This window comes from Mobula birostris, chromosome 3, assembly GCF_030028105.1.
Source record: "Mobula birostris isolate sMobBir1 chromosome 3, sMobBir1.hap1, whole genome shotgun sequence".
Classification (NCBI taxonomy): Eukaryota; Metazoa; Chordata; class Chondrichthyes; order Myliobatiformes; family Myliobatidae; genus Mobula; species Mobula birostris.
In genome coordinates, this window is record NC_092372.1 from 28,773,156 (window position 1) to 28,799,309 (window position 26,154).

At 42.1% G+C, this 26,154-nt stretch overlaps 2 protein-coding genes across 8 annotated transcripts in view; one reads left to right on the forward strand and one right to left on the reverse strand.

Annotated features, from left to right (window-relative positions):
* LOC140194943 (cyclic AMP-responsive element-binding protein 3-like protein 3) overlaps positions 1-23,917 on the reverse strand; it is a 55,366-nt gene extending 31,449 nt beyond the window's left edge. The window contains exons 1-2 of one of the 6 annotated variants that reach the window (XM_072252389.1): positions 23,771-23,917; positions 22,341-22,420 (exon numbers count right to left, since the gene is read on the reverse strand). Coding sequence is in view for 3 of the 6 variants with exons in the window: in XM_072252386.1 (XP_072108487.1) it covers positions 1,622-1,723 (102 nt within the window). In the remaining 3 variants the exon portion in view is untranslated. Of the gene's footprint in view, positions 1-1,621; positions 1,891-2,757; positions 3,105-21,273; positions 21,447-22,340; positions 22,421-23,770 lie in introns of those variants that run through there. The other 5 variants (XM_072252390.1, XM_072252388.1, XM_072252386.1 and 2 more) reach the window with 5 other exon arrangements.
* The window catches only part of tln1 (talin 1), a 237,027-nt gene continuing 234,399 nt past the window's right edge, over positions 23,527-26,154 (forward strand). Inside the window, exon 1 of one of the 2 annotated variants that reach the window (XM_072252383.1) lies at positions 23,527-23,657. The gene's annotated coding sequence lies outside the window, so the exon portion shown is untranslated. Of the gene's footprint in view, positions 23,658-24,105; positions 24,216-26,154 lie in introns of those variants that run through there. The other variant, XM_072252384.1, reaches the window with a different exon arrangement.

Here is a 26,154-nt window from a genome sequence, read left to right on the forward strand (position 1 = left end):
TTTTAAGTGTTGTAGTTACACCTGCCTCTACCAATTCCTCTGTCAGCTTGTTTCTTTTACCCACCACCCTCTGTGTGAAAACATACCTCTCAAGTCCCCTTTAAATCTTTCCCCTCTAAACCTATGTTCTCCAGTTTTACATTTCCCCGCCCTGGGAAAAAGACAGTGACCATTCACCTTACCCAAGCCCTCATGATTTTAAAGTCCTCCACAAGTTCACCTGTGAGCCTCCTTCACTCCAGGGAAAACAGGCTCCCAGCCTGTTCAGTTTCTCCTTATTACTCATGATCTCCCAGGCAATATTCTTGTGAAATTTTTCTGCACCCTCTCTAGCTTAATCACATCCTTCCTATATCACAGTGCTCAGAAAAGTACACAATATGCCAGGTGCAGTCTCACAACTGTCTAGGTTGTCTCGTACAGCCAACTTTTGCACTCACTGTCCTGTACAATGAAAACAAGACCATAAGAGCATAGGAGCAGAATTAGGCCATTCCACTATAGGTAATTTATCATCTCGCTCAACGCTATTCTCCTGCCTTCTCTCTGTAACATTTGGCCCCCCGCTTAGTAATCAAGAACCAATCAATCTTCACTTTGAATACACCCAATGAGTTGACCTCCACAGCCATCTGTGGCAGTGAATTCCACAGATTCACTACCCTCCAACTAAGATTCCTCCTCCTCCTCTCTGTCTCGTATTCTGAGGCTGTGTCCTCTGGTTCTAGACTCTAGAAATATCTTCTCACCCTTTCATTCCTGTGATCATCCTTGTGAACATCCTCTGGACCCTCTCCAATGCCAGCACATCTTTTCTTGGATAAAGGGTCTACAACTGCTCACAATACGCCAAATGCAATCTGAACAATGCTTTATAAGCCTCAGCATTCCATCCTTGCTTTTATATTCTAGTCCTCTTGAAATGAATGCTAATGCATTTGCCTTCCTTACCACCGACTCAACCTGCAAGTTAACCTTTAGGGAATCCTGCAGGAGGACTCCCAGGTCCCTTTGCACCCCTGATTTCTGAATTTGCTCCCTATTTAGAAAATAGTCTCTGCCTTTATTCTTGTGTGGTTCAGAATGTGTATGCTATACTCCTTCTGAACCACCTTATCTACCTGTGTTGCCATCGTCAGGCAACCATCTACTTTACTCCTAAGTCCCTATTGCACAACACTCCTCAAGCTGTATGTCTTGCTTTCAAAAAATATCACTTTGCACTTGTCCAAGTTCCACTGCAGTTCCTCTGACCATTTTATAGATCTAGATCCTGTTGTAACCTTAGGCAATCTTCCTCACTGCCCACTGCCCCACCAGTCAGTGGCAGACAAGTGGAGAAGACTGGGTTCCTTCATTCCAGCTGCAGATGGTGCACTGCGTCATCACTGCAGTCTCAAAGTCAAACACACAAACGTGGCTCCTCCTCGCCACAGATGGTATGGAGCATGACTTTCAACCCAAGTTAATGAGGCTGCTAAATGACAACTTTTTTTAAAAAAAAATCCCTATTGCAAAGCCACGTGGTCTTTCGCCTTACACTCACTCTTCTCCTCAGCTCTGCTTTCCAAATATATATATATATATATATACACACACACACACATACATACATACACACCTTTCCACTCTTTGCCCAGTTCTGAGAAGAGTCATTGACCTGAAACATAAACTGGTTTCTCCTTCCACAGGTGCTGCTTGACTGGCTGATTTCTTCCAGCATTTCTGGTTTTGTTTCTCATTTATTGTTTTTCCCTCATTTATTTTGCCCATGGAAGTTTATTGTTCAAGGGCTTCTCTCCAATTCCAAATTCTTCTATCTCCAAATCGTCAGTATCTAACACTGTCCTCGAGTCATGTAATAATTTGCTCAAATATTTTATATTGGAAAAAACAGAACAAAACAATGGATAAGGTGCAAGTAGGACCCCAGAGAAAAAAAATAACGTGCAAATTCAGACCGAGAAAAAAAATCTGAAGCTTCTTTATAAAATACTATAAATTGTGATTCGTAGATCCGTGTTCATAAAAAAAAATCCGGATATAATTAAAAAATCAGTACAGCATGTATTTTAACCATGATGGTATTTCCAAGATTGAAATGATCTCAAATCACAAGGCGCGATTACATCACTCTAATCCTATTACTCAAAACAGGAAACAGGACGTATAAAACTAACAAAGAACGAGAAAACATTGTGAATTTACAATATGATCAATCCGATTACTGAATGTGCTAACTTACATTTCATAGTCGAGAACAAACATACATTCGTATTTCTGGAAATTAATAAAATATTCAAAGCGACCTGCCGCAAATCTACACATCTTTTGCGGTATTTTTTGTTCGTACATTCTGTATATTACATGATTCCAAAACTATTACTGCCCCATCGTCTCCATACTGGTTTTACATGTCACGCTAAAGGAAAGATGCCCCCACCCGGTCTGAATAACAAATAAGCAAATTGAAACCACAATACCCTTCCATGTAAATAGATTTTGAGTCGGATTGATTTCACGCACCAACGTCGCCCAATCTAAAATTGAGCTCTACACCTGAAACTCCACTGTCAATTGTCAAGAGAAATGCCGGGGTCTGATGGCTAATGGACAGCAGATCGCAAACGCAGGTGATCACATTCCATTTGTCCACCCACCACCATCAAAGGTGACACGTTTCAGGTCAGATTTGTTTTAAAGGAAAAACTGCCTTTGCGAAAACATCTGTTACAGCAGATCTATCAGGAGCCTTACCTTGCCAGCGGCTGCGCTTGTCGCACTCTCCAGACTGCCGACCTGCCTCGGCTCACAACAGACTCCAACAAGGCAAAAATGACATCAGGTTACCGGAACTGCAGGCACCCCGCCCGGCTCTATGGGTAATGTAGTTTCTGCGCTCTCATCCTCTTGCTGATGCAAGCACTTGCCCGACAGCAGAGGGACTACAAGCCGCTGGCACCGCCGCCAGAACCACCCTTCCTCCCTCTAAGCACCGAAACTCGCACAGTTCCTGTAGATGCAGCTCAAGCGAGACAAGGGGCACCGCAGTCCTAATGCAGGGTCTCGACCAGAAACGTTGATTCCTTTTCCCTCACAGATGCTGCTCGACCCGATGAGTTCCTCCAACAGATTGCTCTTTGCAGGGTTTAGGTTTAAATCTCACCCGAGGTCCCACCCCTGCCTGGTGCTCATTGGTTGAGTTTGTTTGTCTATCTGCTCGTGGATAAGCCCAAGGAGCCTTCAATCGCTTCGGGGTCACCACCTCTGGGCAACAAAGCAAGGGGAATTCCAAGGGGAAGTGGGGCATCTAGATGAACCGGTTGTGTCAAAACAGTGCGAAGGCACCAAAAATTACAGAGAAGGATTATCTGACAAGACAAGATAAAAGTGCTAATCTCAGCATCCTCTCCAGGGCATCACCCCCAGCGGTGAAACCTAGTCGCTCGGAAAGACAGCCCATGTTATTTGCATAGCAATCAACTGTTCTGAATTCCATCATGTAAAGAGATTATCGACAGGACAGAGGTATTGATATATGAATGTTCTCAAACTCTCCTTGAAAACGAGTAATATTCCCACAGAGTTAATGGCGCGGCCCTGATGCAGGGTTTCGACCCGAAATTCCTCCTACCGATGCTACTCGACTCGCTCTAATTTATTCCTGTTCATTATTTGTTTATTTATCCAGTGATACACCTTCGATCCACGGTGTCCCAGCAACACCCGAACCTTCTCACGGGACATTTTACAATGATCAATTGAACAATATCTTTGGACTGTGGGAGGAAACCGGAGGACCCGGAGAAAACCCACGTATTCCCAGAACGGTGCCGGAATTGAACTCCAAGCTCCGGAACTCCCCGAGCTGTAATAGCCTCGCGGCTCTATTATCTTGTGTTTCATCTGTCATCAAGTTAATTGTTAAAAAGATTGAGAGTGATAATAGCAAATGACTAATTGAGTGAAATAACACTAATGAAATAGTGAATAACACTATTCTTTGCATTTCTGGTCAGATACTAACTGCATTTCATTGGCTTTGTATCTGTATTCGGCACAATGACAATAAAGTTGAATCTAATCTAATCTAATGTCAACCTGAAAATCACTGTCCGAAACAGCATGTCTCTTCACATTTAAAAAGCACCTGCATGAGCACTTGAAGGGCTACAATGAACATAGAAAAGTATAGGAACAGGCCTGTGGGCCCTCAGACCATACTGCTAGTTTAAATTAATGGCACTTGCATGTATATAATCAATATTCCTTCATTCCCTGCCTTTTCATGCTTGTCTAAATGTCTCTAAATTGTACTTGCTTCCATCTCCTCCACTGACAGTAGGTTAATTGCACCTAGCACTTCCTGTGTAAAAACAAAACAAATACCTTGTAAAGCTTTCATTAACTTTGTTCTCTCACCGTAAATTTTTGCCCTCTAGTATTTGACATTAACAGCCGGGGGCGGGGGGGAGAAACACCAATCTACCTAATCAATGCTTCCAAATAATTTCAGATACTTCTAGTTGGTCAGAATCAAAATCAGTTTTATTAGCACTGATATCTGTCATGGTTGGTGGGGTGGAGATATGTCTCCATCAAAGGAGGTGCAAGGCGCTCTTTCTCTCCGCTAGCCAGCAATATGTAGTACCTGTTTAGCACCCCCCCCCCCACCTCCGATCATGGTCATGTGAAGGCATGGGAGGAGGTGTTGGATGGTCATATGAGCAGCTGATACATATCGCAAGTCCTGGTTATGCGACCACTGATGCCAGGCACACATTCTCTGAAGAGTATTGATAATGGCTGAGGTCACCCATCTTGTAAAGACACTGCCCGGAAGAAGGCAATGGCAAGTGCTTTCTGTAGAAAAATTTGCCAAGAACAATCCTCGTCATGAAACCATGATTGCCTACATCATATGACATGGTACATAATGATGATGATGTCACAAAACATCTATTGTTTTGCATCACTCTGCGTTATCAAGTGGGATTATTTTGGCTTCCAAAGGCACATAGGCCTCAAAGGGCTTTAATTTAACCTACTCCAGTGGTTGTAGCACTCAACTCCATAGAAATGCCGAGCGTTCTGGATTACTTCCCGTCTCTGGAGAGGAAGCATGCAATGAACTTGAGGCCTTGAATAACCAACGGCCCTCTGGAGAGACCGGAGAACATCATTAACCTCTGTGACAACATTTTAAATAATTAAACATCTCATTCAGAAACTACAGATTGTATGGACTTTGTGCATTCGTCCAGTGACGACATGGGTTTCCTCCATGCCAAGTTTCCTCCCACCTCCCAAAGATACAAGGCCATAAGACGTAGGAGCAAAGTTACGCCATTCAGTCCATCAAGTCTGCTCTTCCATTCCATCATAGCTGATTTATTAACCCTCTCTACCCTTTATCCTGTTTTCTCCCCATAATCTTTGACACCCTAACTACTCAAGAACCTATCATCCTCCACATTAAATATACCCAATGACTTGACCCCCACAACTTTCTGTGGCAATGAATTCCTCATACTCACCACCTTCTGGCTAAAGAAATTCTTCCTCATCTCTGTTCTAGAGGCATGGCCTTGTCTTCTGGGGCTGTGTCATCTGGTGCTCAACCCTCCCGCTATAAGAAACATCCTCTCCACAACCACTCTATCTAGGCCTTTTAATATTCGATAGGTTTCAATGAGATGCCTTCTCATTTTCTAAACTGTAGCGGGTACAAGCCCAAAACCATCATATGTTCCTCATATGTAGAATCTCTGGGGACAATTGATTGGAATGTGGGAACAATAATATAGGATCAGTATAGATTTAAGTAGGTGCATGAGATGGGTGTACATTTGGTGGGCTGGTTTCCAAACTGTATGACTCTGTATTCTCTAAAATTAGTATTGGTTTATTATTGGCACAAGTTCCAAGAAACTGAAAGCTTGTCTAGCATACTGTTTATACAGATCAAATCATTTAACATTGTATTGAGCAAGTATAAAATAAAACAATAAAAATGCCGAATAAAATGTAAATGCTACCAAAAAAGTACATTGCAGGTAAATGATAAAGGACGAGATCACAATGAGGTCGATTATGAGGCCAAGAGATATTCTTATCATACAAGAGATCCATTCAATAGTCTGATGACAGCGAGATAGAAGCTGTCCCTTTGCCTGGTGATGTGTACTCACAGGCTTTGGTATCTTCTGCATGTCTGGGGTGGGTGAGGTCTTAGATTATGTTGGCTGCTTTATTCAGCAGTGAGAAGTATATGTTCTGAGGCGTGTCCAAAACTCTCTGCAGTTTCCTACATCCAGACAGAATGCTTTCAAAATGCTTCTTTTGCGGGGTTTCTCTTCACTGCAGAGTAGAGACAACCAGCTGAAGCAGTTATTCCCACAGAGCACGTTTAATGGGCACTTTTGATGAGTCCTGGAGGCAGACCCACATCATATTGGAAGACCTCTGGGCTAGTTGGTGAAGTATCAGAAGCGTGAATCAAGAAGAGGTAGAAGATGAAAAGTAGCTTCATCTTTGAAAAGTAGCTTCATCTGTGTCTTTGAAATTGTGAGAGACGGCTACAACTTCTCACAAACAGACGAAAATATGGAATGCAGAAAACGAATGGCCTAGAAATTTGTAAAAATACATTTGAAATATTAGATTCTCCATTTTAAATGTCCAGGGCAGTAAGTGAGAATTCCAAAGCAGAGGACAGTCCATTGATGGCCAACACCTCCAATAGTGTATTGATGTGTGGATGAGGACATTTCAGATGTGCTCGTTGTGGAGATACAAAGCAGGAAGACCTTCCAAAAGAAATAATCTTCTTAGGCTGGATTTTCCAGAGAAGTAAGAAATTCTGCATCCAATAGCCAGAATTTCACTATGTAAGAATTAAAAAACTGAGAACTGAAAGTAAATGTAGAAATCCTGAACTTGCGAATGGTGCCTGCTGGTAGCTTCTCAACTGCAATCTAATTTTGGACTTGCTGAGATTAGAAACTCGAGCCTACAGTTTCTTTTGGCATAAATACCAAACTAATGTATAATGCCTATGATACTGCCTTCAGCTTTTATAAATGTTATAAATTTTCCAGTAGTTCCATTATGCAACTTGTTTTCATTACTTGATTTGACCTGGTTCTGACAAATGGACTCTGCATATTGCAATGGAGTGGAGTAAGTATGTTAACTTTTAAAATAATTATCTTAATTTTTTTCTTTTTTCTGTCTCAATTTTTGGGTGTTTCCACATACTTTTTTCAAAGTTCAAAGTAAATTTATTATCGAAGTACATATATCTCATCACCATATACAAACCTGAGAATAATTTTCTTGTGGACATGCTCAATAAATCCATAATAGAATAATAACCATAATAAAATGAAAGACCACACCAACTGGGCATTCAGCCAGTGTGTGAAAGACCACAAACTGTGCAAGTACAAAAAGAAAGAAATGATAAAAATAATAAATAAATAAGCAATAAATATTGACAACATGAGATGAAGAATCCTTAAAAGTGAGTCCATGGGTTGTGGGAACATTTCACTGATGAAGCAAGTTAAATTGAGCGAAGTTATCCCTTTGGTTCAAGAGGCTGATAGTTGGGGGATAATAACTGTTCCTGAGCCTAGTAGTGTGAGTTTTGAGATTCATGTATCTCACAGCAGCAAGAAGAGAGCATGACCTGGGTGGTGGATGCCTTTGATGATGGATGCTGCTTTCCTGTGACAATGTTTCATGTAGATGTGCTCAATGGTGGGAAGGGCTTAACTTGTGATGGATTGGGCCATATCCACTACGTTTTGTAGGATTTCCTGTTCAAGGGCACTGGTGTTTCCATACAGGCCTGTGATGCACGCAGTCAATATACTCTCCACCACACATCTATAGATGTTTGTCAGTTTTAGATGTCATACTGGATCTAAGTGGAGGAGGAGGAGAAGATGGAGGTGCGACACCGTGCGCGCAGCCTTTCCGAATCAATATCAATTATGTGTAACTAGGGGGCCGTGTACAATCCGGATTTGATGGAGATAGCCGTGAGAAGCGCAGAGGAACATCTGGCGTAACTTCTGAAGTGCCTGCTTCGCTGCTGCTGCTGCTACTGTGCGATCGAGAATCTCCGGAGGGGAAGGCCCCAAATCCTCGGCTTTGCCTATCGCCTGTTGCCGGGGCCGGGGTCAAAGCGCTCGGCAGAGATGGTGCTCGGTGCTTGGTGTCAAAGAGGTGATCGGAAACCCAGAGTTTTCGAACGGACTCGGATTCGGACTGTGGTCGGATGCTTCCAGGATGCTGCATCGGCAAGTTGGCGGCGCTGGAGGTTTACCGTCTGCGTGAGATGATGGGACTTTTGAGAGACTGAGACTTTTACTGTGCCGTGGTCTGTTCTTATCAAATTACAGTATTGCTTTGCACTGTTGTAACTATATGTTATAATTCTGTGGTTTTTGTTAGTTTTTAAGTCGGTTTGTCATGTGTTTTCGTGATATCATTCTGGAAAAACGTATCATTTCTTAATGCATGCATTACTAAATGACAATAAAAGGGGACTGTGTGTCCTCATAATCATAATCATAATAATCTTTGCAAACTCCAAACAAAGTAGAGGCACTGCTGTGCTTTCTTCATAGTTACTCATGTTGTTTGCTGGTTATCGAAGAGTTTTGTTAGTGAGGCTTGATCAGTCCTGAACAAATGAATCAAAATCGGATCCAGAATCAGGTTTGTTATCGTTAACATGTGCTGTGAATTGTTTTCTCGCAGCAGTACAGTGCAAGAAATCAAAATCACTCTGTGACAATAAACAAACAAAAACATAAATAAATAGTGCGAAAGAGGAACACTGAGGTAGTGTTCATGGGTTCATGAACCATTCAGAAATCTGACGGCAGAGGGAAGAAGCTGTTCCTAAAATGTTGGGTGTTGTACCTCCACCCCAATGGTAGTGATGAGAAGAGAACACGTCCTGGGTGGTGAGGGTCCTTAATGATGACTGCTGTCTTCTTGAGGCACTGCCTTTTGGAGATGTCCTCGATGGTGGGGAGGGTTGATGGAGCTGGTTGAGTCTACAACACTCTGCAGCCACTTGTGATCCTGCGCATTGGAGCCTCCATGCCAGGCAGTGACGCGACCAATTTAGAATGCTTCATCTGTAGGAATTGACAAGAACCTTTGGTGACATTCCAAATCTCCTCAAACTCCGAGTGAAGTATAGCCACTGGCACGCCTTCCTCATGACTGCAGCAATTGTGTTGGGCCTAAGGTGGATCCTCTGAGATGCTGATGCCCTGGAACTCGAAGGCGCTCGCCCTTTCCAGCACTGACTCGTCAATGAGGACTTGAATGTGTTCTCCTGACTTCCCCCCAATCAATTCCTTGGTCTGGCTGACACTGAGTGCAAGATTGTTGTTTGGACACTGCTCAACAGCCTAGCTATCTACCTCACTCCTGTATGCCTCTTCATTGCTGTCTTGAGATTCTGCGAACAATAACAGTGTCAATGGTGAATTTATAGATGGCCCATGAGCTGTGCCTAGCCACAGTCAAAACAATGACCATTTACATCCAAATGATGGCCCTTTACATCCAATAGGCCTGTGCTGCCATGGAAACCAGACTACCTCAACAACTAAGCTCTACTGGTTTTAAGGAGGAACTTGCTGCTTAAAGATGTGTCCAAGGTAAGTACAACCTTAATGGGTAAAGTGAGCAGCAAGCCAGGAAATGGGGACTCACGTGTTCTTCCGGTGTAGAAGACAATGACAAGATGATTTATACAGATCCTGTCCAGATGCAGTTAGATCTGTATAGGCAGGATATGAGTTTTTTTTAATCTATTGCTGCAGTCACCGAGGGAATAGTAACATTAGGTAGAGAATTTCCAGGTATTGACCTAGTGACAATGTAGGAGCATTGTTGGTTATCCAAATTAGGAGGGTGAAGGGGAACTAGGAGGTGATAGCAGTTGATCTTGGAGGGGTTGAAGTCAACCTGGATGGAGATTCTTTTGATGTAACTGGTTATTTGATGTAGTGCATTCTGCAGAATGTGGGCCAGACCTCACTAGCAAATGTCAGATGTTCAGCATGGAACTGCCAGTTTCTTGCTATTTAATTGCCAGCATATCTGGGACTTCCATCCATCTGTGATGAAATGCCGAAGTCCCAAACTTAGTGACACTATATCCATCAGAACACAATGACAATAAGCTGCTCATTGTGTCAAATAGTGCAGCAGATGAATAGATCCAAATATGCTGTGTAACTAACATTCTACACTGCACCAATAAATGGGAGATCTAACTGAGGAGAAGTTGGTGCGGAATGTGTGGGCAGCCCCCAGCGCACCCTCAGGTGTGTCGGTTGTTAATGCAAATGTATTTCGCTGCATGTTTCAATGTACACATAATATATAAACTTGAATATTGAAGTCATGGGACTTCATTAGAGATAAGCATTTACAGAGAACAAAGCTTCTGCGTGAGACATATGAATGAAAGCTTCTTAATTTCACAGATGTTTGCAGTTATTCCTAAAATCTCTGCAATTTTCATTTTTGTCTGGAATGACTTCGTTAAAATGAGCATTTATTTTCATCTGCAATATCCTATTTGTGGGAATAGCTGCATTATAAATATATGGCAGAATTCCAGCAAAACTGTACATCCATCCCAAATTTATGTCACTGAACTTGTCCTTGATCCAGATAAGAATTTAGAAGTCTAAGACTTTAAAAATGGAGTTTATAGGTACATAATACTATTGCTTTAAGACTTTGACAGCACAAAGGCAAAACACTGCCCCTTATCCTTCTCCATTTGTCTGAAGGTCTTGATATACATCACCCCTTCTTTCAGAGTTCAAGTGCAAGTTTACTGTCATTCAACCATATACATGTATACAGTACCTCGAAACAATGTTCCACCGGACCAAAGTGCACAACACAGTACATATAACTCACACACAACAAATAAAGTAAAAGTACAACAAATAATAAATTAATAAATGATAAAATATATTCCAGAAGATTGGCATTTAGGATAATGGGCATTTACAACACAAGTTAAAATGTAAACAGTATAACAGTACTAGTGCTTCAAACGTGATGAGACCTGGGTGGTGGCCGAGGGTTTGGTCGTCTCACTGCCTGCAGGAGGAAGCTGTTTCCCATCCTAACAATCCTTGTCTTAATGCTACGGTACCTCCTGGCTGATGGTAGGGGGTCAGAAAGATTGTAGGATGGATGGGAGGGATTTGTCCTACAATCTTCTTGACCCCCTGCCATCTAATGGCCTGCATATGCAATGCTGATGATAACTATTTCAGCGGTGTGGAAGACCAACCCCGATGATCCTCTTAGCTGTCCTTGAAATCCTTTCTAGGGTCTTGCAATCGGATGCCTTGCAATTCCCATACCAGGCAGTGGTGCACCTGGGCATGACACGCTGAATGGCATTCCTGTAAAGTGGGTGTGGGGTGCCCTGCTCGCCTCAATCTTCTCAGGAGGTAGAGACACTGCTGTGCTTTCTTGACTAAGGAGGGGGTGTTGATGGACCAAGTGAGATTGTCCATTATGTGCATTCCCAGAAACTCAATGCTCCTGATTCTCTCCACAGAGAAGCCATTTAAGTGCAGTGTCTATCTAGCATCATCCAACTAGGTGAGGTCATACTTCCCTGACTGTTCATATCTTTCTAGAGAATAGAGTATTATCAGTAATGCCTTCCCTCTATTTATAACTGCACTGTCACCTTAGATGCTCCCCAAGGTTCTATCCTTGTCCTCTCCCATTTCATACCTATATGCTGCTTTTGGTTATATTTCATCACTTTCTCTGATGAGATGTCATAAACTTGTGATGTTAACTATCCCTCTCTCCAGAGCTGCAAACGATCTGATTATTTCCTTTTTAAAAATTTCTTTAATAGATTTCCACTATTTGTTGTATTTCGCTTTCATGGTTCTTTTCTGAGCTACAGCAGCACATTGAGAAAGCTCTGGAAGAAGTAAAGGAAAGCAGTGTCTTCAGTGAAGATTATCTCACAGTCATCACCACTAATTAAGTCAACCCACCACTAATTAAGTCAGCCCAGACTCACTTTAACCATGAGGATATCCGCCAATGTGATGGCACCATTGTTCTTAGTGGAACAGGCTGAGGGTGAGATTTAACCAGGTTCTAGCTGAACCAAAACCATGTACATAGAACATAGAATATTACAGCACAGTACAAGTATAAGCCCCCGATGTTGTGCCAATCTTTTAACTTTCTCCAAGAACTTCCCCCCCACAAAGCCCTCTATTTTCTTACATCCATGTGCTTAAAGAGTCTTTTAAATGTCCCTAATATATCTGCCTTTACCACTGCGCCCAGCAGTGTATTCTATGCACCCACCACTCACTGTGTAAAGAAACCTCTGACATCCCTATACTTTCCTCTAATCACCTTAACATTTTGCACTCTCATATTAGCCATTTTTCCCTGGGAGAAAGATATGGCTGACCACTCTGTCAAGTCTCTTGTCATTTTAGAGACCTCTATGTACATTTAGTGTTTGGTATTCCAGTCACAGAATACATTACCACAATTTGTGACATCATAACCTAACACATCATTCACTTCCCATTGTCTTCAAGCAGGATCAATGCCAATCCAACAAGGAGAATAAAGGAGCACACAGAACCACTACTAAACATGACTTAAGATGAAATTGTACTCTACAAAAGCTTCAACATTATGTTTCCTGCAACTGAGAGAAATGATAACTGTTGAAACCATCTCTATCTTCTACGCTTGTTGAAGAATGTTGAATAAAAGATTTACAATGGTTCATTGAAAAATCCTAAATTGCCTCGTCAGATTAACATCCAACTGGCAATAAAAGCAGACTGTCTGGTTAAATAGCAAATATCATAATCAAGTCTTTACTAATGATATGATCCTTAACTTATGCCAATAAATTAGTTTACTTGACTTGTTTCCTAGTCAATAGGAAAACAAGAATGTTTGTATTGGCAATAAAGTTAGGATTTCAGCCCATTTAAATAAACAGAATATGATTTTTTCACTGAGATAAAGGAACTATTATAGTAGCAATTCTAGACACAAATGGTCTATGTTTATCCATGTATAAAATATTGATGTTTTAGACATAATCAGTCTAAGTAGTCTGTCCATCAACTAATTGTAATAATATGTTTGGTATATTTCTAACTCCAATCTAAACCTGTCCTGAAATTCTCACTGGTTCTCTCCCCATAAATGGTATCTGACCTGCTGACTATTTACTGTATATTCTGTTTTTAGTTTTAGAATTGTAAGAGATTCTACAACTATGCAAAAAGGAAAGGAATAGAAAAAAAATCAAATGTATGTTTCCCCAGAGGTGAAAGTCATTGTTGAAATATGAGGTAAAGCAATGGCTGGGACATTTAGTTCATGTCTATAAAAGACATTTAATATAGTGGAGAATGGAAAGTTTAATGAACACCTTAAAGTAAATCAAAATTACTAAAAAGAACTGGAGAAATTGAGGCATCTAAAAGCCAAGGATCTGATAACTTGCATTCTAAATTTTTAAAAGAGGTGGCAGCAGAGATAAAGGAAGTATTAGCAAAGGTCTAACAATATTCGCTGAGTTCAGAAACTGTTCCAGCTTATTGAAAGGCTGCAAAGGTAAAATTGTTATTAAAAAGAGAGGAAAATAGAAAATCATCAATCTGGCATAAATAGTTGTCAAAAAGCTGGAATTGTCAACTCCATGGCAATACCTCCTGACACAGTACGTGGTCAGGCCGACTACAGGAGAGTCCATACCAGATCAAGGACTAGACAATGAACCTGATTAGTTGACAGACCTCTCGGTGGGCGAGCATATCAAAGATAACGACCACAGACCCCTGTCCTCCAGCATAGCCACAGCCAAAGACAAAGATAGGGAATGATATGGGAAAGTTTTTAATTGGAGAAAGACTAATTATGATGGTATCAGACAGGACCTTGGGAATATAAACTGGGAATAGATGTTCTAGGGGAAATGCACAGCAGAACTGTGGAGGTTGTTTAGGGAGCACTTGTATGGGGTTCTGGATAGGTTCCTCACACCTAGACAGGGAAAAACTGATAGGATAAAGAAACCATGATTGACAAGAGAGGTGCAACATTTAGTCAAGAGGGAAAAGGAAGCATGCTTAAAAATTAGAAAATAGGCAGGTCTCTTGAAAATTATAAGGTAGCCAGGAAGGTGGTAAATATTCTTAGGAGAGATGGAAGAGGACAATGAGAAGGCATTGGTGAGTAGAATTAAGGAAAACCGCAAGGCATTCTACATCTACATGACGAACAGGAGGATGACTAGAGTGAGGGTAGGACCGCAGAGGGATAAATAGAGAAATATGTGCCTGGATGCGGAAGAGGTAGCGGAGGTCCCTAATGAATATTTTTTAAAGAGCTTTGACCAGCGGTCACTCCAGACAGTGGAAGTTTTGAGAGGAGGGGATTTCAATCAGGTCCACTGCCTGAGGATAAAAGGCAGCAGTTTTAACCAATGACCAATTGATGTTTAGGATCGATTAGCAAAAGCAAATTAAAGGAAGGTAGGAATGAGCACAGCAGCCATCATCACAGTGGTGGTTATCTGAGTGGGCAGAGTCAGAATAGTGATCTTGAGGCTTTAGCTCTTTAAGGCTTCAGTCAGAGAAAGCAAAGGAAGGAAAAGCTCAAGTTTATGCGTTCTCTTATTTATATCTGCTCAGCTAGGACAGTAGAGATGACAGGCAGGATAGTGGAATGCTCCTCATGCGGGATGTGGGAAAGCAATGTCCCTGATAACTACAACTGCGAGAAGTGCATCCAGCTGCAACTTCTAACAATCCAGGCTGAGGGAGTGATAGATAGGACATATAGAGAAGTAGTTGCAGCCAAGGTGCAGGACACAGGAAACTGGGTGACAGTCAGGAAGGGAAAAGGAGTTAAGGTGCCTGTGCAGAATACCCCTGTGGCCATCCCCCTCAACAACAGAAATATCACTTTGGAAACTGTCAGGAGGCGGGGTGGGATGGATGAACTAACAGAGGAAGCTCACAGTGGTTGGGTCTCTAGCACTGAGTCTGCCTCTGTGACTCAGAAGGGAAGAGGAGATGAAGAGGCACACAATGGTGATAGGGGATTCATTAGTTAGGGGAATAGGGAGGTTCTGTGGGCAAGAATGAGATTCCCAGATGGCACGTTGCCTTCTGGGTGGTGGGGTCCAGGATATCTCAGATGGAGTCCTCAGCATTCTTAAGTGGGAGGGTGAACAGCCAGAAGTCATGGTCCATGTAGGTACCAATGATATGGGTAGGATGAGTGATGGGGTTCTGCAAAGGAAGTTCACAGAGTTAGGTGCTAAGTTAAAGGGGATCATGGGGCTCTTTTCTAGGGAAGGTGGAACCTGTACAGAAGGGACAGTTGGACCTGAACTGGAGGGGACTAATATCCTAGTGGGAAGGTTTGTTAATGCTGCATGGTGGGGTTTAAACTAGAGCTGCAGGGGGATGGGAACCAGGTGCCAGAACAGTTAGTGGAGAGGTTGTAGTGGCAGATGTTGGTAAGACCTTAGACAAAGTTAGAAAAAGGTTGAGCATAGTACAACTAGTGTCCTGAGCTGCATATACTTTAACCTCAGAAGTATTATAGGAAAGGCCGATAATAGTGCTGAAGAGGAGTTAGCTGGTTTACAAACAGAGGCAATGTGCAGTGAGGAGAGGCTGTTGATAGGGCAAAATTGCCTCAACAGGATGAGCTGCAATGTAAAAGGTGGACAAAATCGAAAAGGCTGAAGGTGATGTATTTGAATGCATGCAGTATGTGGAAAAAGGGAGATGAATTTGCAGCACGGTTGCAGATTGGGAGCTATGATATTTTATGCATCACTGAATCATGGTTGAAAGATTATACCTGGGAGCTTAATGTCCAAGGATACACGTTGTATCAAAAGGACAGGCAGGAAGGCAGAGGGAGCAGCATTGCTCTGTTGGTAAAAAATGAATCAAATCAAATCATTAGAAAGAAGTGACATACAGTCAGAAGGTGTTGAATCATTGTGGATAGAGCTAAAGAACTGCAAGGGTAAAAAGACCCTGATGGGAGTTGTATACAGACCCCCAAACAGTAGTAAGGATGTGGCCTGCAAATTACAACAGAAAATAGAAAATGCATGCTGAAAGGACAATATTATAACAGTCATGGAGGACTTCAATATGCAGGTAAATTGGGAAAATCAGGCTGGTGCAGGATTCCAGGAGGATGAATGTCTAGAGTGCCTTTGAGATGCCTTTTTACAGCAGTTTGTGGTTGAACCCAATAGGGGATCAGCTATTCTGGACTGAGTGTTGTGCAATGAACCGGAATTGATTGGACACCTTAAGGTAAAGGAACCCTTAGAGGCAAGTGATTATAATATGACCAAATTCACCCTGAAATTTCAGAAGGAGCAGCTAAAGTTCTATTGTATCTGTATTACAGTGAAGTAAAGGGAGTTACAGAGGCATGAGAGAGGAGATGGCAAGAATTGATTGGAAAAGAATTCTGGCAGGGATGACAGCAGAGCAGCAATGGCTGGAATTCCTGGAAGCAATTTGGAAGACACAGAAAATATACAACCCAAAGAGGAAAAAGAATTCTGAAGGAAAGATGACACAACCATGGCTAGCAAGAGAAGTCAAAGCCAACTTAAAAGCCAGAGAGATGGCACATAATAGAGCAAAAAATAGTGGGGTTAGATGATTATTAAGCTTTTAAAAAACAACAGAAAGCAACTAAAAAGTCATTAAGAAAACAAAGATGGAATACAAAAGTAAGCTAGCTAATAATATTGAAGAGGATACCAAAAGTTTATTCAGTTACATAAAGTGTAAAAGAGAGGCAAGAGTGAAAGTCGGACAGCTGGAGAGTGATGCTGGACAGGTAGTAATGGGGATAATGAAATGGCAGAAGACTGAGTAACTATTTTGGCGCTAGCAGTTTGGTGGAAGTTTCAGTTGCCAGGAGTCATGAAATTACCATAACTAGAGAGAGAGAAGGTTCTTAGGAAACTGAAAGGTCTGAAGGTAGATAAGTCACCTGAACAAGCTACGCTCCCATGGTGTTTTAGGACAGATTCTAGCATGGATAAAGCAGTGGCTGATTAGCAGAAGGCATGGGAATAAAGGGAGTCTTTTCTGGCTGGCTGCCAATGACTAGTGGTGTTCCACATGGGTCTGTGTTGGGACCAATTCTTTTTACGTTATATGTCAATGATTGGATGATGGAATTGATGGCTTTGTTGAAAAGTTTGCAGGCGATATGGAGATAGATTGAAGGGCAGGGAGTTTTGAGGAAGTAGAGAGGCTGCAGAAGAATGGGCTGTGTAATGGTAGAAGGAATACAGTGTTGGGAAATGTACGGTTATGCACTTTGGTCAAAGAAATGAAAAGGTTGACTATTTCCTAGATGGAGAGAAAATACAAAAAAACTGAGGTGCAAAGGGACTTGGGAGTCCTTGTGCAGGATTCCCTAAAGGTTAATTGCAGATTGAGTCTGTGGTGAAGTAGGCACATGCAATGTTAGCATTTATTTCAAGAGGACTAAAATATAAAAGCAAGGATGTAATGTTGAGACTTTGGAAAACACTAGTGAGGCCTCACTTGGAGTATTGTGAGCAGTTTTGAGCCCCTTCTCTTAGAAAGGATGTGCTGAAACTGGAGAGGGTTCAAAGGTGGTTCATGAAAATGATTCCAGGATTGTATAGCTTGTCATATGAAGAACACTTGATGGCACTGTGTCTGTATTTACTGGAATTCAGAAGAATGAGGGGTGACCTCATTGCAACTTATCAAATGGTGAAAGAGTGGATATGGAGAGATGTTTCCTACAGTGGGAGAGTATAAGACCAGAAGACACAGCCTTAGAATAGAGATGAGGAGGAATTTCTTCAGCCAGAGAGTGGTGAATCTGTGGAATTCTTTGCCATCTCTATGTATATTTAAGGCAGAGATTAACAGGTTCTTGATTGGTTAGGGCATGAAGGGATATAGAGAAAAGGCAAGAGATTGGGGCTGAGAGGAAAATTGGATCAGCCTTGATAAAATGGTGGAGCAGACTTGATGAGCCAAATGGCCTTATTCTGCTCCTACATCTTATGGTCTGATATTTTATTTCAGTATTCACCAGGGAGATAGACTTTGACAAATGTGGTATCGGTTTAGAACAGGTTAATGTGGTGGACCATGTTGCAGGTAAGAAAGAGGTAATGTTGGACCTGAAAAGCTTTTGAATCAATAAATCCCCATGGCCAGACAGATTATAAGTTTCACCAGGAAGTGAGGAACAAGATTGCTGGGGTGTTGTTAATGACTTTTGCATCTTCCTTGCCCAATTTTGTTCCATTGTTCAAGAAAGATAATAGAGGTAATCCTGGGAACTTTAGACCAGTAAGTCTTACATCAGTGATGGACAAACTGGTTGAGAAGATTCTTAGTGATTGGATTTATGAGCATTTGAAGAAGCATTAGTTTTATTAGGGATAGTCAGCATGATTATGAGCCTGATTGAATTTTTAGAGGTGACAAAACAAATTGATGGAGATAGAGCAGTGGATGTGGTGTGTATGGATTTTAGTGAGCTGTTGTCAAGGTTTCTCATGGTAGACTTATCCAGAAAGTCATAAGGAATGGGGTTCATGGAAACTTGTCTGTGTGGATTTTGAGTTGACTTGACCACATAAAGTAGAGGGTGGTCCCAGAAGAAGCGTGGTCTGCCTGAAGGTCCCGTGACTAATGGTGTTTGCTAAGTTCTGCTCTGGGGCCTCTGCTGTTCGTGATTTTTATAAATGACGGATGCAGAAATGGAGGGGTGGCTTTGTACGCTTGCAGATGACACAAAAGTTGAAAGTGTTGTGGATAGTGTAGAAAGTTGTCATAGGTTACAAAGGGATGTAGTCAGGATGCAGAGTTGGGCAGAGAAGTTGCAGATAGAGTTCAATCTGGAAAAGTGTGAAGTGATTCACTTTGGGAGGTCAAACGAAGGCAGAGTAGTGAATTTATATGAAATTTTATATCCATCCTACAACGTGAGGGAATAAAAATCTTTACATTGTGACTCAGTCGCAATGTACAGACATTTGAATTTATAAGTCTAATGGCTTGTAGAAAGAAGCTATCCCATAGCCTCTTGGTCCTAGCTTTAATGCTGTGGTACTGTTTGCCAGACGGAAGCTGCTGAAACAGTTTATGGTTGGGGTGACTGGTGTCCCTGATGATCTTCCAGGCCTTCTTTATGCGCCTGCTGCTGTAAATGTCCTCAGTGGAGGGAAGTTAACATCCACTGATGTGCTGGGCTGTCTGTACCGCTCTCTATAGTGCCCAGTGATCAGGTGGTGCAGTCCCCGTACCAGGCGGTGATACAGCCAGTCAGGATGCTCTCAATGTTGCCCCTGTAGAAGGTCTTGAGGATTTGGGTGCTCATGCCGATCTTCTTCGGTTGCCTGAAGTGGAAGAGATGGTACTGTGCTTATATTTTTGCACACAGCCAGTGTGTACAGTCCAGGTGAGAGCTTCGGTGATGTGTATACCGAAGAACTCGAAACTACTCACCTTCTCAACTGCAGTTCCATTGATGTTGATCGGGATGAGCCTGTCTCTGCTCCACCTGTAATCCACAATCAACTCTTTTGTTTTTTGGATACTGAGGGAGAGGTTGTTATCTTGGTATGACTGTGTCAGGGTGTCAACCTCTCCTCTGTAGGCTGTCTCAACACCGTTGGAAATAAGGCCGATCAAAGTCGTGTCATCTGCAAATTTGATCAGCAGATTGGAGCTGTGTGTGGCAGCACGGTTGTGGGTGAAAAGGGAGTAAAGGAGAGGACTCAGGACACAATCCTGGCAGGATCCTCAGCCGTGTGGAAGAACAGAGGGATTTTGTGGTCCAAGTCAAAGTTGCTGCTATGGTGGTTAAGAAGGTGTATAGTGCGTTGGCATCTTACTCGGGATATTGAGTGCAACAGCTTTACAGAGGTTGCAGTAGAGGTTTACCATGATGCTGCCTGGATTAGAGAACATATGAGAAAAGGCTGAGTGAGCTTTTCTCTTTGGAGCAATAGTGGATGAGAGGCAACTTGTTAGGGATGTCTAAGATTATGAGAGACATAGGTAGAGTGAACAACCAGAACACTTCTTGTAGGGTGGTAATGACCAATACCAGAGGACATCCATTTAAAGTGAGTGGAGGAAATTTTAAGGGAGATTTTAGAGGTAGGTTGTCTTACATAGAAAGTGTATCTCGGATGCACTCTCTCTAAAGCTCTTAAACTGAATACCGGACTAAGAAGACCAACACAATATTTGCCTTCTTAACCACCATAGCAGCGGCTTTGAGGAATCTATGGACTTGGACCACAAAATCCCTCCGTTCTTCCATGCTGCTAAGAACCCTGCCATTAACTTTGTACCACATACAAGATGCTGGAGGAACTCAGCAGGCCAGGCAGCACCTATGGAAAAGAGTACAGTCGAAGTTTTGGGCTGAGACCCTTCACCAGGACTGGAGAAAAAACCTTGTACTCTGCCTTCCAGTTTGACCTTCCAAAGTGAATTACTTCACACTTCCCTGGATTGAACTCCATCTGCCACTTCACTTCCAAGCTCTGCCTGGGTGGTGGTTGAGGCTGATAAAATAGGTATATTTAAAAGACTCTTAGATAGGCACATGGACGTAAATAACAGGGAATTATGGGCTATATTGGAGAGAAAGGTTAGTATGATCATGGAGCAGGTTCATATTAGTCAACACAACGTTGTGGGCTGAAGAGCCACATTGCGCTATGCCGTTCCATGTTCTATTTTAGCGAAGAAAGTTGATCTTATTATCTAGTTTCCTAACGCGTCCTACAAATAATAAAGAAAATACTGTACCAAAGTCATTTTAGACACATTGCTTTTCTTATCCCGTTTCCTTACAATAGAGGGAGCTGTGCTAGCCTCCCCTCCTGTTAGAAATTCCAAACTGATGCAAATTCAAACAAGTTTGATGCCGTAATCATCAAACCACTTAAGATACAGTATCCTGGAACTAAATAATTACTGATGATTTTTGAAAATAATTTCCTAGTGTATGCACAAAGAACAATTCCTAGCTTCCCCCCGCCCCCTACCTCCCCGAACCCCACCTTGGTATTGGCATGTACATCTGTCTATTCACCTCCTCCCTTACTTCCATTCAGGGCTCTAAACAGTCCTTCCAACACCTCACCTGCGAATCTATTGGGGTTGTCTATTGTGTCCGGTGCTCCCGATGCGGCCTCCTCTACATTTGTGAGACCCGTCGTAAATTAGGGGACCGTTTTGTTGAGTATCTCCGCTCTGTCCGCCAAAAGCAGAATCTCTCGGTGGCCAAACATTTTCATTCCCATTCCCATTCCCGATCCGACACGTCGATCCATTCCCTCATCTTGTGCCACGATGAGAGCACCTTCAGCGTGGAAGAGCAACAATTTATCAGGGGTGATTGATAAGTTCGTGGCCTAAGGTAGACGGAGTCAATTTTAGAAAACCTAGAACATTTATTTTTCAACATAGTCCCCTCCTACATGTACACACTTAGTCCAGAGGTCGTGGATACGGATCCCTTCTTTGTAGAAGTGGTCCACAGCAGGGGCGATAAGTTCGTCGCCCAAGGTACAAGGAGACCAGTTTTACAGCTCTCGTTACATGCACATGCAGTTCAACTCACTGAGTGAAAATGCAGAAAGTTTGAAGTTAAGCGAACTTACCAATCACCCCTGCTGTGGACCAATTCTGGAGGTCTAAGACGCCGACTTCTATAAAGAAGGGATCCGTATGCTCCATGACCGCTGGACTAAGTGTGTAAATGTAGGAAAAATAAATGTGCTAGGTTTTCTGAAATTGACTCCGTCTACCTTAGGCCACGAACTTATCAATCACCCCTCATATATTCTGTATGGGTAACCTCCAACTTGATGGCATGAATATAGATTCCTCCTTCCGATAAAAAAAATCTCTCCCCCTCCCTTCTTCTATTCCTCACACTGGCCTCTTATCACCTGCCTGTCACCTCGCCCTGGTTCCCTCCTCTTTCCCCCTCTCCTTTTGTCCACTATCCTGTCCTATCAGATTCCTTCCTCTCCAGCCCTTTACCTTTCCTACCCAAACAGTTTCACCTATCACCTTCGAGCTCGCCTTCTTACCCCCCCCACCAATGTTTTTATTTTGACGTGTTACCCCTTTCTTTCCAGTCCTGAAGAAGAATCTTGGCCCAAAACGTCAACTGTTTACTCATTTCCATGAATGCTGCCTTACCTGCTGAGTTCACCGCTTTCTGTGGTCCGTTGCATTAGATTTCCCGCATCAGCAGAATCTAGTGTTTCTCGGAGATAATTCTGAAAATTGATCACCAGAAGAACATAGTAATCCTCTTCCCATAAGCTGCATTCTGCACTGCCTATGTGTTAGCCATCTCCTTAAAATCGGCAATCAAACTGCAATTAGTAATTGTAATATGGCAGAGGATGAGTATGATCAGCTCTGTCGAGGCATGTACGTTATATTAAATGCGCTGTGCATTACAGATAGGATCTGCTACTGGAATTTACTGTTACACGGTATTTTCAATATTGTTAGTCTTCCACCTCCCAGCTCAGCTTAATTAAAGATGGAAATGGCAAGTTAGGCTGTTTTTTTTCTCCCATTTTTAAAAAACTCATCCCCCATTCAATGTGTTGAGATTAGGGTTACCCACTATGCATCAGCTCTTAAGTTACTTTAATGTAAACTAGAAAGTATTGACAAACTCCTCTCTCATACATCAATACAAATAGATGGGACGGTGCAAGGCCGAGGAGGTCTTAGAAAGTGATGGTTGCTTACACCGATCTGATTAACTGTGATTTTCCAGCTTCTGTCATTTTAGTTATTCTGATTAAGGGCATTGTATTTATTCAAGAATATATTATATTTGTTGTGAATGCCATTTTTAGTCCAAAATTAAACAGTGGTTTAAGTTTGAACTATATATTTTTATCAATTTACTTAATTTTATCAATGGAATGGCAACTGCAAGGTGGACGTGGTGAGAGAATGCCGATAATTCTATCAATAGAAAATGAAATATTATTCGATTAGAAATAGAATTGAAATGTCTACTTCTCATTCGCATTAGAATGGAAATCTAACAGCAGCTGAATATCTGTGGTCCAGTAGACAATTTGCAAAGTGTGTACCTCAAGACTGTAAAAGCAATAGCACGGAATCATCTCTAATAAACTTAGATCCTGACACTATGCTTGAGACCAAGCGGAATCAGTAAGGTTTATGAAGATTAACGAGTGGTGTATGTTGAAGCGTCTTTTTTTCATTCATAAAGCAGCAAGAAATGATTGCTGTGTAAATCGCCAACAGCGCAGCGCCTTGCCCCAGAGCCGCCTAGTGTTTTACGTCAAGTTGGAGCGTGGACCGGACGCGCGGAGGGCGGAGTCTGGTTTGTGTAAGAGCTGGGTTTCTTTTCTGCTCTGTTCAACCCGTGGGCAGCAACATGCGCTGCGATTGAGGACAGGAGCAGCCGAGAGTGAAGAAAACTAGTGGAGAAACTTCTATCAGCCTTGGAGAAAGAGGAGGAAGGTGAGTCATTCAGTCAATGCGGCAGGGTTCCGTGGAGCGTTAAAGTAAGAACAGTGAGCAGAGGAGAGATATTTGGGGGGGTGGGGGCAGAGTGGAATTGAAACGCGACTTGCCTGCGGTCGGTTCGTGAGAGACGGTAAGAAGTAGTGGGTGTGGGATGTGCTGAGTCTTGGAGGCTGGATGGGGCTTCTTTCGACGGGGCTTGGGGCGCTCCAGGTCGCCGCTTGTTGCTGTGAAGGAAGGGGAAGTCGAAGCAGGCACTCACCGCACCCGTTACTTCGCTGTAATCAAATCTCTTGCTCTGCCTCAACTTCTCAAATCGTCACACCCGGAAAATGCCTCGAGTGGGTCCGATTGGTTCCTGCCGAGGGAAAGAAGTGCAAAGAGAGAGGCGCATTCCGTTCCAAGTTTTCCCCCTTTTAGACATTGTGTTTGTTTTATATACATACAAAGAAACGTGGCAAACTCTTGTCTGTTCGGCTCCTGGGGCCGTGGGTGGTTTCTCCCATAATCAGATTTGATGACATGCATCTCTTCCTGTTCTTTGTAGCCTGCGGGGTGAGTTTCTTGAAAAATAATTTTTGCTAAACGGGTTAACTTGAAGGGCGTATTAGGTTTTCTGCGGTTGCAAAGAGACGTTGCATAGTCCCAGGAAGTCTGTTGTTTTATCTTACAGGGCAAATTGAGCTATATATGTTTTAGTTGAACTGGCAGAATTCTGAGTGACTATAACTCCCCATTCAAGCGCTTATTTTGCGTTTTGTGATTGCTTTTATCTCCAGATGTTTTCACCCCCTTTCTGATTCTACAACATGGTTCTGCGGTAGGGTACATTTTCAATGGATAGTTGGCAGTCCAGAATCATTGCTGTGGTGTGAATAGTTCTGAACCCAAGAAGATTTAAGATTGAGATTTAAGTTGTTTTACTGCCATGAGGAGACTAAGTTTCACTTCATGAAGATCTAGTTACTGGTGTGTAGAATAATTTACTGGAGTTGTGGGAAAGGACTTCTATAATGAGGGCTTACTAGTGTGAGATCCCGATGGACCCTTTGGGTGAAACAATGACATTTCACCTTGGGTGCTGTATGGGTGCAGAATTTGTTGCGGTAGGATGTTTACTGGGTAGGAGTCTAAAATCAAGGGTTACAACCCCACAATAAGATGTAGGCTATTTTAGGGCTAAGATGAGGGAAGAATATTTTTCAATCAAGGGGTACTGAATTGTTGAAATTCTTTATCTCAGAAAGTCAGCCATTTCCTTAACTCTAAACAGGGATGATTGATTTCTGGAAAAGGGGGCTGAGAAAGAAGATTTGCCCTGCCCTTGATGAATGTTAGAGCCGACTTGAAAGGCCCGATGGATTCTTCTCATCTTTGGGTTCTCGAGTTATGTTTTATTGACTATTTAATTTTTTTAAAAACTCTTGAAGGAATGCAACATGTTCATGCTGGTTTCTGAATATTACACAATTGGTAATGAAGACAGTGAATTTAAAAGCAACTCTTTAAAGAGCTGTATTTTGATTTTTGAATGCTTTAGTTTGAACTATGTTGAGTTTAAGTTTTACCTTCCCTGCCCAATGAATGTACAAGTAACATAACAGGTTGCAGAAGACTTTAGGATGATTCTGATGGCAGATGCTTCCGATTTTGCTTTGACCTTTGTAATAAGTAACATGGGGAACTGGATGAAATTTGCGCTTGTGTTGCAATTGTCCATATATAAGTTGCAGCTGGTGCACTAATTTAAATGCATAAAGTTACTAAGCATTTCTTTATTGGACAATTCTAAACAACCCAGTTGCTGCTGCTGCGGCAACCCTTACGGATTTATGATATTTGTATGTGCCCTCGGCTCCAATAATGGTTGTTCCAAAGTCAAGGATACGTATTCGATCCTTTATTAGCAACCATACAGTCTTGAAGTGATGCAAGTGAGTGTAATTGAGCAGTCAACGAACGATATGACATCTGTCGGTCCCTAGCTGTACACCACCCGGAACAAAGCACAAATACGTAACTTATTCCCTTCGCTTTTACCATGCCCCCACTCGTGACTAATTACTATAATAAACACAACACAGAATACAATGCAGATCGAGAACAGATGCATGGCTCATACAGTACCTTTGGATTTTTTTAAATGAAGGTCGGTGATTGGTGTATTACAAAAGGCAAGTTTGCAGCAGAATTAGAAGGAAAATTGGACTTTGGAATAAGTGCATCGATTAAAAGGCAAGGGAAAATGGGTTTCAGTTAAATAATATTAAAACAGAACTGGACATTTGCAAAACATGAGGTCATGATGAGGATGTTTTTGCTGATGTTAAATATATAACTACTGAGTGGCATGTGAAATGACAACTGCTGGAAATCTTGAATGAGTGACAGTGTCTTGCAAAGAAGGAGTTACTTCTTGGAAAACCAATGTAAAGAAAGATTATTTGTGTTTTAAGTAAACAATCGTCAGTTGGAGTTTGATTACCTGAAGGAG